Here is a 15124-nt window from a genome sequence, read left to right as displayed (position 1 = left end):
GCATGTGTGATAGTTCCAGTAACAAAATTGCAATTAATTCTCTATTACATAAATCTTTTAATCTCCTAAATATAACATTAATCTCAGATTACCTCAGGATAAGGAAAATCTATCATTTTTACTTAAATAACTGTCACAAAGATATAGTAATGAAGGCGTGTATCTACTAAAATCCACTGAGAATTCAGTAAATCAAATACTTGGCTAGAACCAATTTTTTTTTCTTTTTTCAGGAAGGAAAAAAAGTCTACAGTTTCAAAAGTTTGAGATTTCATATTAAAATGTTTAAGAATGTTTAACAGTTCTGAGGTGCCTTAGAAGACCAAGCTGAGTTAGAAACTAGTATACTAGTCTAGCAAACCACAAAAGGATCACTGTTTTTCTCTTTCCAAGATAATACATAGAAGAAACAATAATATGTTGTCAGAAGAGTCTAGTTTAGGGAAAGGATCACTGACATCTCCCGAGGCACATGTATAATAAAGTTTTGTGGGTGCCAACTTAAAAATTTCGAACTCCATATATCACACTTTGAGTTCGCTTCAGTCTGTTTGGGATAACAGCCCTTCAGAAATTTTTGCAACATGCTGTGGTTCAATGTTGTATTTCTTTTTGGTAATTTTTTCATTAGGAGAGAGGATAATCAGGGTGGCAAAAAAAATATATCTCCCTCTTCCTTCCACCCACCCAAAGTTTTCAGAGACTGCATACAGTTTTCCAACACTGCACTGGAGTACTAGGAGCCTTACCATATCGTTTTTGTTCTCCATAAAAATGCTGAGTTTCTTCAAGAAAGATACTACCAGGATAAGCAGCTCAAAATTATCACGATCCAGTGCTTTCACTAACATATGGACAATGTTCTTGTTTCGCATCTTCAGCTCGGTTCGAGTATCCTCCGCAAGATTCAGGAGCAGGTAAAGTGCAACTAACAAAGTCCAACATAAATCATACCAACAGGTCAAAGACAATCAAACTAAGTGGGTCTCCACATACACGTTAAGTGCTTAAGACAATACTTTCAGAAGCATTCCACTCACTTTCCAATGAATTTTAAACAAAATTGACCACGAACACTTTTTATTCCTGTTTAGGAAGCATTAAAAAAAAAATAGTTCTAACAGTGGTTTTATAAAATAATAAAATCATAGATAATGATCACTAGAAGTTTTTTTTCTTTCAATTCCAATGAGAGCCATTAGAAAGTTTTCCCAGGAAAGCTCTGCCACTCAGACCATTTCGGTCTGACATTAAGTATATTTGAATACAAAAATTGAGACGGGGTGGAAGGTATTCAACCTGAGTCAGACGAAGGCCAACCTAAAAAATAAATAACTCAAACATACCGAAACAATCAAAAAACCACCACCACCAAACCCAGCATCACTAACAAGGAAAATTTAAGCTGATCACTTTTGCTGTTTTATCTAAGACTGACGTAACACTTGGAGAATTGTTAGCACACTGTCAATCTGATTAAGTACTTCTCTTCTCCCTATTCTTTGGCAAGATATTCCACATTCATACACACATTCAGTATGTTCAAGTTGTCATAATTATAACAATCAACTGAAAAAAACCCTCTACCCACACTAACCAATGAAGAAATACTTTGCTATTTGTATTCCATACCTCTGAGTAGCTGTTCCTGCTTGACAACCAGCCCTTGGTATTTCTTATACGTTTTTTCATAGTCCTTTTTCAGGGTTTGATTTTCAGGATCTTCATCAAGTACATTACAGAAATTAAGGAGTTCAGATAGAAGTTACATAGTCTGGATGACCATTGTCCTCATATGTGCTATTCAGCCAGTGGAAAGACACCACCTCAGCCACAGCTTGCTACACCTGTAATCAACACTGATTCACCCCCCTGTACTCCCCAAATCTTGGATGTATTACATCTTAATAGTCAGCAAAAATGTTTCTAAGACTTACTGCTTATACAATAATACACTGTCTTTTTTCTTGTGTTGTTTTCATAGCCTTCACATCATCTCTTTGACGGATTCAAACTTTTCACTTCTGATTTTCTTTACATCAACAATTATATTTCCACTGCTTCCTTAAGTTGCTCTATGTTGATCTTGTATAACTCGACAACAGCTATCAAGAGAAGTCAAAAGCCCTCAAGCTGCCCCAGCATACCAAAAGGATATCAGCTTTCTTCTTTTTAGCGAGTTCTTCCTGCCAAAGCTCATGTCTCTTCAGCTCATGGTCTATGATATTCATACACAGAGCTCCGATTTTGTAGTGTGTGATTATTCCATGAAACTGAGAAAAACTACATTGAAGAAAAAAACATCTGAGTAAAAAATAAATGCAAACAACCTCAAAACTGTTTGGGCATTTAGGGTAGCAAGGTCCCAACACCCTATCACCTAATTATCATAAAAAAACAAGCAGGTATTTACTTCTCTGCCCTATTATAGCATGTTTTTATAGGAAAATTATTTCAAAATAAACTCCCAAAAACATATTTTTTCAAGTTTTCAGAAGTGCAAGCAAGCTTTTTCACAATCAAGTTGACAAAGCAAAACAATTTTCAAGAGGAAAATCTAGTTCTTATGGTGATAATACTTAATAACATGAATTTAAAAGGAAATACAGAAATAAATGTTTTGCCTTTTTGATTTAATATTACGGACCCAAATGGAAACTTTTTCTTTCTTCTAATGAGATGAAAACTCCAACATCTCCAAGTGTTGTTCCAAGTCAAAATAAAAACAAATTTCTTGCATACAAGAGAATGTTTTCCAGTCAGCCCTGCTTTCCATATTTGAAGCACTTCAGAGGACCCTCTGCTCTCAAAAAATATGACTGAGGTCTAAAATCAAGTCACAATGCAAATTCCATTTGAATTATTTTCTAGTCAGGGTATGCTGAAATGCTGGCATATCTCATTAAGAACACACACTTCAGTTTTGAATGCTGCTTCTTCCCTGTAGGAATGCTAATGAAAATACAAGATAGCAATGCGGCCTCTCACCTATAAGGTCAAAATTCTTACTACTTTCTTCCTAGCTGTACCACACACCACCTCACCAAGGAGATTCTTTCTGTGCCTCAGTTCTGTCATTTAAAATGTGTTCTAAACTCAGAAAATTTTACCCCATTTCAGTGAGGTGTTGTAATGCAGTGCAAGGAACAAATGAAAAGCCACCAAGCACAGAAAAGTTCTCGATGTTCCTATACACAGGGCCCTGAACTTACCTTGAAAAACAGAAGAAAATATAAATTATGTTAGTAGCAAGTTCCACGCTTTGTTTCCAATCTTCCCTCAGCACTCTAGCCAGTGCACCCAGGGCAGTTTCTGAAGGAAAACAAGATTTAGATGAACATTAGCATTTCAGCTCCCTCCTTTTATCTCATGAGACAGAATTTGAATACACTCTATTCTACATCTATCATTTTTAATGGATGATTTTCAGATCTATCTCACTTTAATGTGTAACACTGTTCAAAAATTCTGTTTGCACATAGTATTAACATAAAGAGTACCCTGAGAAGCCATCCAGACACAAATCCTAAGAGGAGGTGACACGCAAGGATACTGCAACCAAACATTAGTCATCTTAAACCTGCTACTGACCCTAAGATGCCATTGCCTCTGCCACCCAATATGTTCCATATTACACTGTGGCTCCTACTGACAACATCAACACATTCACTTCCAAATTCCCCTTAAATTCCACCTAAATCTACAACTACAATTTTTTCATCCATTACTTTCTATTTATGTACTCCCATTCCAATTCTTGGAATAATCTTACTTGCAGACACTGCAGAATGGGTAAAGCACATGCTGAAGTCATCACAAACTTGAGTAATGAGGAGGCAGAAGGATCAATAAAATATATAAAGGATGGAAGGAAAAAAGGACTATATTAACAGGACACCTTCCCTTTGGAAGTCTGTTTTGGATTGTGCTTATCTTTTGTTTGTCTGACTTTCCTTTACACATTATAAGAGCTTTTTTTGCACCTTTGTGGAAAGGAGGCAACAGGAAATTTGTGTATGCACAGGTACACGTGTATTTACAAACACATCAGGTGCTCTGCCATGCACATTTTGAGAGCTGCTTCAGTGTGGAATACATATGCAGACATAATGACACTAATGTCAGTGTCTTATCATGAATTCCATTATGATTTTAAAATGGATCCATCTTAAACAAAAGGAGTACACTAAAGAGCGAAGTAAGTGGGTGATGCATCCACATCCAGTTGATTAGTTTTCTTGGAAACTCAACAGCTATAATTATGTCAGACTGCAGATCTCATTTTCAAAACATGTTTCATCTCCAGTCTGATCTTCAGGGTACTACTCTTTTGTTTGTCTGTTTCCAGCACCAGTGCCAACTTAAGGTAAAAAAATAACTAGGATCTATATAATAAAATAACTAGGAAAAAACAGATGATACCTGTTGAGACTTGGAGGATTTCTGGTCTAGAGCCACCTAAGAACAACCTAAAATGCATCCATTTGTACAGAGATCTAACTGAAGTTTGACAGTCAGTTTATTATGAAATAAAAGTCAGTCTAGCATATTACTGAGGACAAGCATAAAGCATAACTACAGTATATAGCAAACGAAGAAAACCTTAAATGAAAGGTGAACTGCTTTTCCCTCAAGATATCACCACAAAAACAGCACAGCATTAAGAAAAGTTTAAATCCCTTGTTACCGTTGATAAGCAGCTCTTCCAGATTATCAGGATTCCTAGCCAGCTGCAAGATGAGGGCAGAGCCGCGCACCTTGTCGGGAATGTCCTCGTACAGTAACTCAATGTACTCATCCATGTCATTGATATTGGCAACTTCATCAATCTGAAAGCAGTCATAAGGAACAGTTTCGCAGATAAAGAGATGTCAATTCGACACGATTGATCACAATGTTTTTCAGTCACAAGACAAAAGAGCGCACAGCTTTGAGTTAAGACGTTTGGAAAAAACAAAATGAGAAAAAAAAAAAACACATCCAGAATCACTGCCAATGAACACCAGGAAATCTGAGAAGATTTAATTACAAAAAAACAAAGGATGCTCAGACATGACTCCCTGCATCCTGTCCCATGTTCCAGACCTCACTTGCTGTCCTGCTGCGTGCTACAGTTGGAGGGGGAAGTAGGCAAGTCAAATATTTTACCCTTTATGGACATGATTTTTATTCCATTGTGCAATATTTCTAAACCAAGTTCTTTGTTTAAAAAAACAAAAAACAAACAAAAAATAGCATTAAGCTTTTCTCCTCCCCACTTATATAACCACTTGTTAGTAAATGTTTTTTTTCCATTTCTCATCTAACACCAATATTTACCTCCATGCCTTCAAATGGGGGCGGATCTTTTGGCTTACTGGATTTCTCTTTCTTTTCTATAATGAAAAGACACGGTTGCAGTTAACTTAGACATATTCACAGGCCAAAATGTACTATTCCTACGGTATACATTCTGGTAAAATCAAGGTCAAAGTTCTCTTGCGTCCAGCCGACCCGTCAGACCAACACTGCAGGGTGTGTCAGGTTTCTGAAGCTAACCAGCCCACAGGGAACGAAATAAACCCTCGGACGCCTTCAACTCCTCAGTCTAAAGGACCAGTTACAGCCCAGTTAGCTGGGCAGAGAAAGGGCAATAAGCCCTACTGCAAGTTCAGAGCAACTAAACTCACTTCCACACCTTAAAAGCTTTGATTCTGCTTGCACACTGTGGCAAAGCTGCCCTGTGATACACCATTACACAAATACATAGAATAAAAGAGGGCAAAACACCTGAAGCAATCACAAAGCATAAGAAACATCAATCTTCATTTTCAACTCATTCCATGGAGTTGAAAGTTCTCAAGTTCTACTAGAAGATAATGCACAATCAGATGCTGAGCATGAAATCGTCCCTTGAGCAGAACATTTATCTTAAACTTAAGGCACTCAGGCTGACCACCAAGATACTTCAGCATCAGAGCACAAAATTACTTTGCTTGGTAACTTGTTCACCAGGAACTTAAGAAGTTTAGACATGAGTATTACCCCAAGCTGCTACACTGTACCAAAGGTCGTCAGGCTGTGAAACTCCTCACCCTACCTTTACAGACAGTGTGAATTCCGCCAAGGAACACTATCCCTGCCCTTGCACCAGGTGATGACTGAGATCTCTTTAGGAAGATCTTCCTAACAGTCTTTGATGTCATTGCAAGGGCAGATGCAACATGAAGAGGCTGCACCGAACAGTGGAATTTGTACCTCTCAAGTCTTGCTAAAGCACAGGGCAGCCAGCAATAAACACCAATACTAAGTTTAACCAAAAAGATATTTTCGTTGGTCACATAACAGTTCCCCACACACACAGACCTCAATCCATGATTGTCATTGTTTCCAAGCGTGGTTATCTAGACATCTTCCCCATTCTCATCGCTGGAGAGCTTGTACATCAAGATGTCAGCTAAGGGAAGCCCCACGCTGCAATGTTTCCAGCATTGAAGCAACCCAGTCCCAAGTTATTTTGTTCTTGAGTTATTTACCTTTTCCAGCTGAGGCATCTCTGCGATTCTGTAAATAGTACAACAGCTGTTCTACTTCTGCAAGCTTGGAGGGGTGAATGAGCTTGCATTCTTCAACCACCTTTCGAGCCAGGGAAGCGATGTCTGTGTTTGCATTAAGACTCTTTAGCCGAATGCTGCAACAGAGTCAGACAGGTCTCTTCTCAGTTTTAAGATATTCGTGTCCTGAGTCCTTTGATTTAAGCTTACACAGTCAGGGATTTGTTGAGGCAGAAATAATCCAGATACCCCCAATGTCTGTGCCGTGGCTTACGCAGGTAACATGAAAGCAGCAGCTCTCTACAGTCCTAAAGGGTAGGTAGCTGTCAAACAGATTTGACAGAGTACCAATGTCCATCAGCTGACAAGCAGCAACACTTGCAGCTTAGAAATAAATATGGCAGTAGTCCTCTGGATTTTTTCAATTGGGAATATTTAACACTCAAAAGAAAAACACCAAATCTAAAATGCAGATACCACAACAAAATCAGTAGCAGTGGTGATGGACTGAAGGAATAGGAGATATGCAGGCTAATAGCTAGAGCATAAGGCTGCCAAAAGGTTCAGCAGCATTGCATGCTCCAACGTTAGCCATCACTTGAGTAGGAGCCAAACATTTCACTTTTCTGTACCTCAAGTTTCCAGCATGTAGAATGGGAATAATCACTTTTATTTACAAAACACCTTAAAGTACACAGATGAAAAACAGTTGACAACATGGTTTAGCTGTTAACTCTCCCAGGCACGTTACTTCATAACTTCTAAACCCTCTGTTAATCTAGCGCTAAGTTCTATAAAGATTAAAACCTGTTATATCTTACAGGCTGGTGATACTCTGAGTTACTGAATTTATGGCTTGTAAAACCAGATAAGTTATCAGAACTTATGACCTTACATTTTCTGGCATTCTTTGCGCTCCCCCAGCATGGGGTCTCCCATCTCTCCCAGAATTGTTGCTTCCACTTCATAGTGAACAATGAGGGCTTTCTCAGATGGATGCACATCTATGTTGCCTCCTTTTACTTTCCTGCCACAAGGAGGAAAATATATAAATTACTGATCAACTGAAAGCTTCAAAAAACATGCCAGAACATATATCGTTAACTACGACCTGTTTCCAGTTCTATTAATATCCTTAACCCAAGCACTGCTCTCCTTCCACACCATATTTTTTCATTTCAGACAGCTGTACCATAGTTCTTCTCAAGCTCTGCCTCTAGCATGTACAGAAACACCCAAATCATCGGCCATTCTTAGCCATGAAAGTCAAACACGGAAGAAAGAGGATTAATCTTTAATTAAGTATCACAGCTCTCTTAAGGAACCACAATAAGGAAGAAGATATACTTCACAGGGAAGGTGAATTACCCAGCTGATTCCCTCACCAGTATTGCAAAATCTCCTGCTAATGGCATCGATCTAGTGGGACAAGTACCGCTGCTTATAAAGGAGATTTTTTGCCCAAAGACTGTACCGGTAGGCATAGCTAAATCTTGACATTTCTAATTATTTGTAATTGATTTTTAATTCCAAATTCACTATTCTCTCCTGAAGCACGGACATCTTCACCTCGCTGTGCTTGCTGCCAGGTTTAGGCAATTACCAGATCAGCAGCTGGCATCAATATGTACAAATCAAGCACGGGTGCCTGCTTTACTACAGCTACAGGCACTTGGGAAAAGCCAGCTGGGTTTGTCACTGCCAAAAGCGCCTGTGCTGCTTGCTTCTTTGTTCCAGCAACTCTGGTCACACAGCTACAAGGGCCACAATTGGCTATGTTTTCAACTGATGGCAGAGCCTCACCCAGAGAAAACAGTTACGTGTCTGTCTTTAACCTGACACTTGCCTTTCCCCCTTGGTACTGCCAATAGAGTACGTACAGCTACACCACAAATAGAGCTGCTAAAGCACTGCAGGTAAAACAAAAAATCCTAACGTGTTTGGGTTTTGTTTTAAAATCAGGTCACGGCAGTAAAGAGATTTACAGGTGGCTGTCTTCACAAATATCATCATAAGAGAGGTGTCAGCCAGCTGTGGCACAGGGTTGATTAGATCAAAGGAAACTTCTTAAGCCTCACAGAGCTAGAAAAATTAGGAAATCTGGATGCAGCCTTTGGTGTAACCACTCTCTATACAAATTGTCTGGAACGCGTGCCTCCATCCACTCAGCTGCTATGGTGTCTGCTTTCCCTTCTGCAGAGATGCAACTGCAAAAAGTACCTTTTTCTTAAGATTTGTTAATCTTAAGAGAAGATTTGTTAATCTTAAGAAAAGATTAATCTTAAGCTGCCCAAATAACCCCACAAACCACAGAAATGACTGGGAAATACAGAGTCTAGTTCAACTACAAGCCTTAAAGGCTTAAAGCTACAGGGCAAACAAATATAGCTCGCTGCTAAAGAGCAACATCCTCCTTGATGAGACCATAGCCAAACTCCATTTATCACTTAACATTTTTGAAGATACTTTTTTTTTTTTCCCTTTAACTGTGCTCTGAAGCAGACACTTCATGTCAGTCTGTTCTCATACAAAAGCCTCAAAAGGTGCAGCCTTGCAAGGCAGACAGTTTATGGGAAATCTATTTCAAAAGAAAGCAGCTTTCTCTCCTTACAGCCAAAAATATTTCCCCCATATTTATACCTACCAGGAGATCCTAGCCACAAAACAATCCTCTTGATGGTCAAACCCCTGTTAAGTGCTTGCTCATTTTTACACATAGAAGAAAGGGATCGGTGGAAGACAAATGGCCCTAAAGGAGCTGAGTATAGTTTTACAAGAACTAAGCTGAACTAACAACTCATCACTGAGAAAACGGATTTGATCTTCCCATCATCTCCCTGCTCCTGGCAGTCACCTTGGTTCAGCATGAATGATCATCAAATCCTTCCACAGCCACTTGCAGCATTCCAACAGAAAACTTGTTTTATTTGGGGCACAGGGAGTTTTTCCATTTTTACTCAACTAAAGTGCTCTGTAGAAAGGGAATAACACTTCCTAGCTACAAGCAGCAATAATAAGGAAGCCCTGAGACCTCCTTTTGGCAGCAGTAAACCACTGATGAGCTTAGCAACAGCAGAACCTCGGCCTAAGACTGCTTAAACAGTTATAGTATTTCCTGTGTTTTTTCCTCTTACGAGGGACAGATGGGTAAGCTGGTGAACTTACAGCTGCAGAGATTTTCTGTCCTCTCGTCCTGACAACCACCCTCGCTGTCTGAGCTACTTCCTGGCTAAGTGATTCACAAATCAATTCACATCTAACCTCCCCCTCTGAAAAACCTTCCCTTGTGAACTGCCTGGAGACCTACGCTGAAGTGCACCAGGCTGCCGCTAAACCTGTGTTCTGTTTGGAGATCGCTGCATTCAGACTGCCAGCATCATCCAAAAAAAAAAAAAAAAAATCTGATTTAAAGAACTCCCCCAATCAACAAACATCTACTTTACCGATTTTTCTATCCATCTTCAGTTTGTAAGCATCCAGTAATTTCATAAAGCATTTAAACATACAGACATCCTCGCAGCTGGTGGAAGCAGCAATGCACTGGGGAACTCCTGCACGCATCAGCCTGTCCTCCCCCTTCACTGCCTGCTTTGTCAACAAGAATCCCACTCTATTAAAGGTTTAAAAGAGGAAGGCCTTTGCTACAGACAAAAGCTGTGCCAGCTGAGCTCACATAGCCATAGCCGGTGTGTGAATGCCCTTTATCGACTAATTCCTTCAGGGGGAAAAAGCAAAACCAAGCTATCCTATTTAGAAGTGGCACAACTCGAACACGTGGATAAGGCTGAAAATCCAATAACAGATCCTAGCGAGTCTGATGGTGGAAGGGGGGCTGCTCATGCAGGACGACAAAGGGAAACAGAGCCCAGAGAAACTCCAGACTTGCACACAAGCCTAGTCACGTTAAACAGCACTTCAGCTGTTTTTTGGGTTGCTCTCCAAAAAGAGAAATAACGATGCTTGTTGCAGTGGTAACTACATAAAGAAGATTCCTGCAAGGTCACATAAGATGGCACAAACAGAATATGCACGGTAGCTACGGGTACTGCTGTGACACTGCAGCTATTTCTGTACAGGCAGCCCTTTGAATTGTACCTGTTATCACATTTATATGCCAGAATGTCACGTAACATCATCTAATGTTCATCAAAGAATATCAGGAGTTTTTTCCACTATTTCTGATTAAACATCTTAATATGTGGCACACTGGAGGAAAAAAGCAAAACCCAGACAGCCTAACAGCAACTTCTACAAATGCTACTGACTACCATGGGAAGGAAAAGGAAGATTCCAGGAACTCCACAGAATTCAAAGTGTGATGGGTCAAATCACCCACATGGTGAGAGAAAGTGACACTGTTCACACATCAAGTCTAAAACAGGCTTTGGTGGCCTGATATCTTGTGGGGTTGCTCGCTAGTACTTTTGCTCTGAAACAACTGATAGAGATCTCATGTTCACCTAATTGGACGCCTAATTATAGGCTGACTAGCCTCACTGCCAAATAGAGGAAGGCGCCATTCATCCATCACATCCCTAACATCAGGTGCTGATCACCTGCTGTAGATGCCGTGGTGACCCTTCAAGAACATCTTTCCACCCACTCTCTCTTCTTAGCCATGCTGTCCCCATTGAACCTTCCTCCCCCTCCACGACCCATCCCTTGCTATTCCTTACTCTCAATTCTCTGTATGTCACTTTGCCATCTTCAAGCCCCGACTCACCCTCTGCTTCCCCTCCTCCCGACACAACCTGCCCCACAGCCACTGCCACCCACTCGCACCCCCTCCAACAATCCCCATCCCACCCTTTTATCCCTCACCTTGTCACCCCAGCCTTTCCACCCTCCTTCTACATGGACTCATACCACAATTCACTTTTCACAATACTCATCCTCCCACCCTCAGTTTACCATCCCAAAACTCTTGTTCTCCCCCTTATTACCTGATATTATTACCTCAATCTGCCATGCCGTGCTCTAACATCTCCAAACCAGTTTACCTCCCCGTTGCAACCTGAACGTGCCCTTGCTGCCCAACATCCCCTCCTTCGCCTGCATCCCCAATTCCCCACCATAATCACCTGCCCCATCCCAACCCCTACAAACCTCCCCGTTCATCTCCTAAAAGCATCCACTCATCTCTGCGCTTGCTTCAACCCAAACACACACCAGTGACACCACGGTCATCCTGAAGCAGGGCATCTCTCCAAAATACAGCCTTCCTCCCACCAGCGTGCCGCCCATCCCAAAATCACCTCACAACCTTCACTCCCCCCTAACCAGTCCCCACCAAGCATCACCCCCCAGCTTTCCCCAAACCCCTCAGCTCCCCTTCCCAACCCATTCACCCACCCCATCACCCCAAAACCTCCAGCCCGCCTTCCCCCCCACCCCACAACCTCCACCCACCTCCCAAACCCCCTCCATCCCCAAAACCTCCCACACCGCTCACCCCCCCCCACACAACCCCCCTCCCCTCCTTCTCACCCCCAGCAGCCCCCCGACCTTTTTCCCAGCTCCCACCCCCCACACAACCCACCTTCACCCTCCACAGCTTCACCCCTCACCCCAACCCCACACCTCACCCCTTTCTCCCTCCTCCCCCCGCATACCCCACCTCAGGGACACCAGGTCAACCCCCGCCGCGCCTCAGCCCCGCGGCCGCGCCTCAGCCGCCCCCTCCCCGCCGCACCCCGCTCCCCTCAGCCTCCACCCCGCGGTGCCGGTGTCCCCGTCCCCATCCCGGTTACCTCTTGAGGTACCGGGCGTCCTCGCCCTGCATGGCGGCGGGGGGGAGGCCGGGGCCGGGCGCGGCCCCTCAGCGGTGCTGTTACCAGGGTGAGCGGCAGCCCCGCCCCGCCGCCCCTCAGCGCGCAGGCGCCGCCGCCTCAGCCCGGGGCGGCCGAACGCGCATGCGGGCGGCGGGGCCTCGGCTGCGCCCGTGAGGCGGGCGCGGAGCCCCCCTGAGGGCGTGAGATGGCTGCTGGCTCTCTGCCTTGTTCAGGGCTGGCCCCTCTGTCCCCTTTTGTCCCCTTCTGTCCCCTCAGGGCACGGTGCAGTGTGTGTTTGGTTCCCTCCAGCCCGCCCGGTGTGCCCCCAGCCATTAGCTGCCCACCCGCTGCCTCAGGGTTTGCCCCCTCAAGGGGTTGACAAGATGGCGCCTTGAGGGGCGGTGTAATGCTGGGGGTCTGGTGGGGTGAGAATCATAGGAATACAGAATTATTAACGTTGGAAAAGGCCTTCAAGGTCATCTGGTCCAACCATCACCCTACCACCAATGTCACCCGCTAAACTATGTCCCTCAACACCACACCCAACCTTAAACACCCCCAGCGATGATGATGCCACCACCTCCCTGGGCAACCCATCCCAATGCCTGACTGCTCTTCTGAGAAGAAATTCCTTTAATTTCTTTAATTTCCAACCTGAACTTCCCCTGGCACAACTAGGGGCTATTCCCTCTAGTCCTAATGCTAATTATCTACAAGAAGACGCCGACCCCCAGCTCTCCACCCCTTCCTTTCAGAGAGCAGTGAGGTCTCCCCTGAGCCTCTTCCCCAGCCCAAACACCCCCAGTTCCCTCAGCCGCCCCTCACAGGACTTGTGCTCCAGGCCCTTCACCAGCTTCGTAGCCCTTCTCTGGACACGCTCCAGGGCCTCGATGTGCTTCTGGTAGTGAGGGGCCCAAAGCTGAACACAGCACTCGAGGTGCGGCCTCACCAGAGCTGAGTACAGGGGAACGACCACTTCCCTGGCCCTGCTGGCTGCACTATTCCTGACACAAGCCAGGACACCGCTAGCCTCCCTGGCCCCCTGGCACACTGCTGGCTCATGTTCAGGTGAGTATTGACCAACACCCCCAGATCCTTTTCCTCTGCACAGCTTTCCAGTCACTCTGTTAGGGCACAGGTCCTCAAACAGTGATGGAGTCAAGCAGCAAGCCTGCCCTTGCAGGGTGATACCGCTGCTATTGCGGTGTTACTACATCGCTCCATACCGCCATATACATAATTATGTACATACATATGCTTGTACACACAAATAATCACTCAGAGGGTGGTGAAGCACTGGAACAGGTTGCAAAGAGAAACTGTGAATGCCCCATCCCTGGAAGTGCCCCAGACCAGGCTGGATGGGACTCTGGAAAACATAACTGATATTTTTTTTTCTTTTCTCAAGATGTGGACAGATGTAACCAGATATACAGAATATGCTCTGTGACATAGAAGCAACACCTGCTGTAGGAACAGCACCTGTCCTGTCTCATGGTAGGTTTGTTTTGTTTTGTTTTGTTTTTTCCTACTTGTTCTCTCAGTTTAAACAGATTCATCATGGTGCTAAGCCAGATTGATACTAAGCCTGATTTTGAAGTTAACAAAGAAGTTTCCACTTTCTTCAATGAGCTTTATTTATGTGGGCCTTTGTTATAACAAGGCTGCATACAGAGAATGGCTGGGGTTCTGATTGCTTTAAAGTTTTATTGAATCCTGTCCAGTTACTTCAACATCATAATGAAAAAGAATAAAATAAAATAACCAACATTGCTTTTGTATAGAAAAAATATTAAAGTATAATAGATTAGTTTTTATCTTGAGAAATTAAGAAACCAACCCTGAGGTTTGTAGTCTCTCCCTGAAAGATGGTATCTTCCTCAGTAAAAGAATATACGTGGGTTTCAAGGGGAAAATGGTGAATGCAGGACGTTTACCTAGGCCTTGCAAAAATGAACTATGTATAAACTTCTGTAATGCCTTTTATAAGCAGAAATAAAGTACAGCAATCTGAAAGGATGACTTTAAGAGTAAATATTTTAAGTGATTAGGCTCTGCAACTCAGTGGGGGATACAGATGATGTTGATCTGATGTGCTGTCACATAGTAAGTGATTGAGGCATGAAGGTAATAAGCCTTGCACTTAAAGTTTATATTAAAAGGAAGAAATGAGATGAGGCAAAGTAAAATTTGATATGCAAAGAGAAAGTCTGGCTTAACTCTTCTTGATTGAATGAATCTTGGGACATAGATCAAGATGATTCTCAAGTGGCTTTTTGATCAGCAGTGACAGGACCATCTACACAAGAGAAGGGCATTTTCAATAAAGCACATGATCATGCTGGTAAATACTAGGTGCTGTTGTTATCCTTGAAAGTGAGACTTGACTGAAATGAGAACAAGAGTCTCTGGAGAGCTTGATTTGTATTTTTTACAATATCTAGTTTGACACTGACCTAAGTAAATACATCAATTTGCGGCTAACTTAGCCAGTGGGGAAAATTAGCTGTAGATTTTCATTGTTTTAGATGTAAAAAGAAAATTTTAAACATGTGAAAAGAAACAGATCTCTTCATAGAGAAGCAGAGCTTTCTTTTAACTAGACACTATAGGTCAAAGGGTATGCTGTTTTTTCCCTTGGTTTATTCAAATCAGAATTGCTCACTTCCGTGAAAGCGACTTCATTTGGTGGCCTTGCACTCTTGCATACTTGGCTGAGCAAGTATATCCAGCTGGTCGTAAATTGACCCTCAGCCATCTTGTGCCTCAGTGCTCCTCAGCAGCAGGAGTGTTATAAACTCTGTGTGCACACCTCTGCAA

The 15124-nt window shown here is 42.8% G+C and overlaps 2 protein-coding genes across 3 annotated transcripts in view; one reads left to right on the top strand and one right to left on the bottom strand.

Annotated features, from left to right (window-relative positions):
- The window catches only part of KIFAP3 (kinesin associated protein 3), a 72080-nt gene extending 59682 nt beyond the window's left edge, over positions 1-12398 (bottom strand). Inside the window, exons 1-9 of the mRNA XM_084527146.1 lie at positions 12284-12398; positions 7429-7560; positions 6516-6670; positions 5320-5375; positions 4688-4829; positions 3213-3312; positions 2159-2283; positions 1633-1731; positions 750-928 (exon numbers count right to left, since the gene is read on the bottom strand). Of these exons, the coding sequence (XP_084383272.1) occupies positions 750-928; positions 1633-1731; positions 2159-2283; positions 3213-3312; positions 4688-4829; positions 5320-5375; positions 6516-6670; positions 7429-7560; positions 12284-12315 (1020 nt within the window). The 5' untranslated portion in view covers positions 12316-12398. The remainder of the gene's footprint in view (positions 1-749; positions 929-1632; positions 1732-2158; positions 2284-3212; positions 3313-4687; positions 4830-5319; positions 5376-6515; positions 6671-7428; positions 7561-12283) is intronic.
- A 151-nt stretch (positions 12399-12549) lies between these two features.
- Positions 12550-15124, top strand: part of NTMT2 (N-terminal Xaa-Pro-Lys N-methyltransferase 2) — a 31143-nt gene continuing 28568 nt past the window's right edge. Inside the window, exons 1-2 of one of the 2 annotated variants that reach the window (XM_084527158.1) lie at positions 12550-13372; positions 13713-13801. In XM_084527158.1, coding sequence (XP_084383284.1) covers positions 13744-13801 — 58 coding nt within the window. In that variant the 5' untranslated portion in view covers positions 12550-13372; positions 13713-13743. Of the gene's footprint in view, positions 13373-13712; positions 13802-15124 lie in introns of those variants that run through there. The other variant, XM_084527157.1, reaches the window with a different exon arrangement.

Source organism: Aythya ferina (assembly GCF_964211825.1).
Source record: "Aythya ferina genome assembly, chromosome: 8".
In the NCBI taxonomy this organism is placed as follows: domain Eukaryota; kingdom Metazoa; phylum Chordata; class Aves; order Anseriformes; family Anatidae; genus Aythya; species Aythya ferina.
This window is presented reverse-complemented; position numbering and strand designations above follow the sequence as displayed.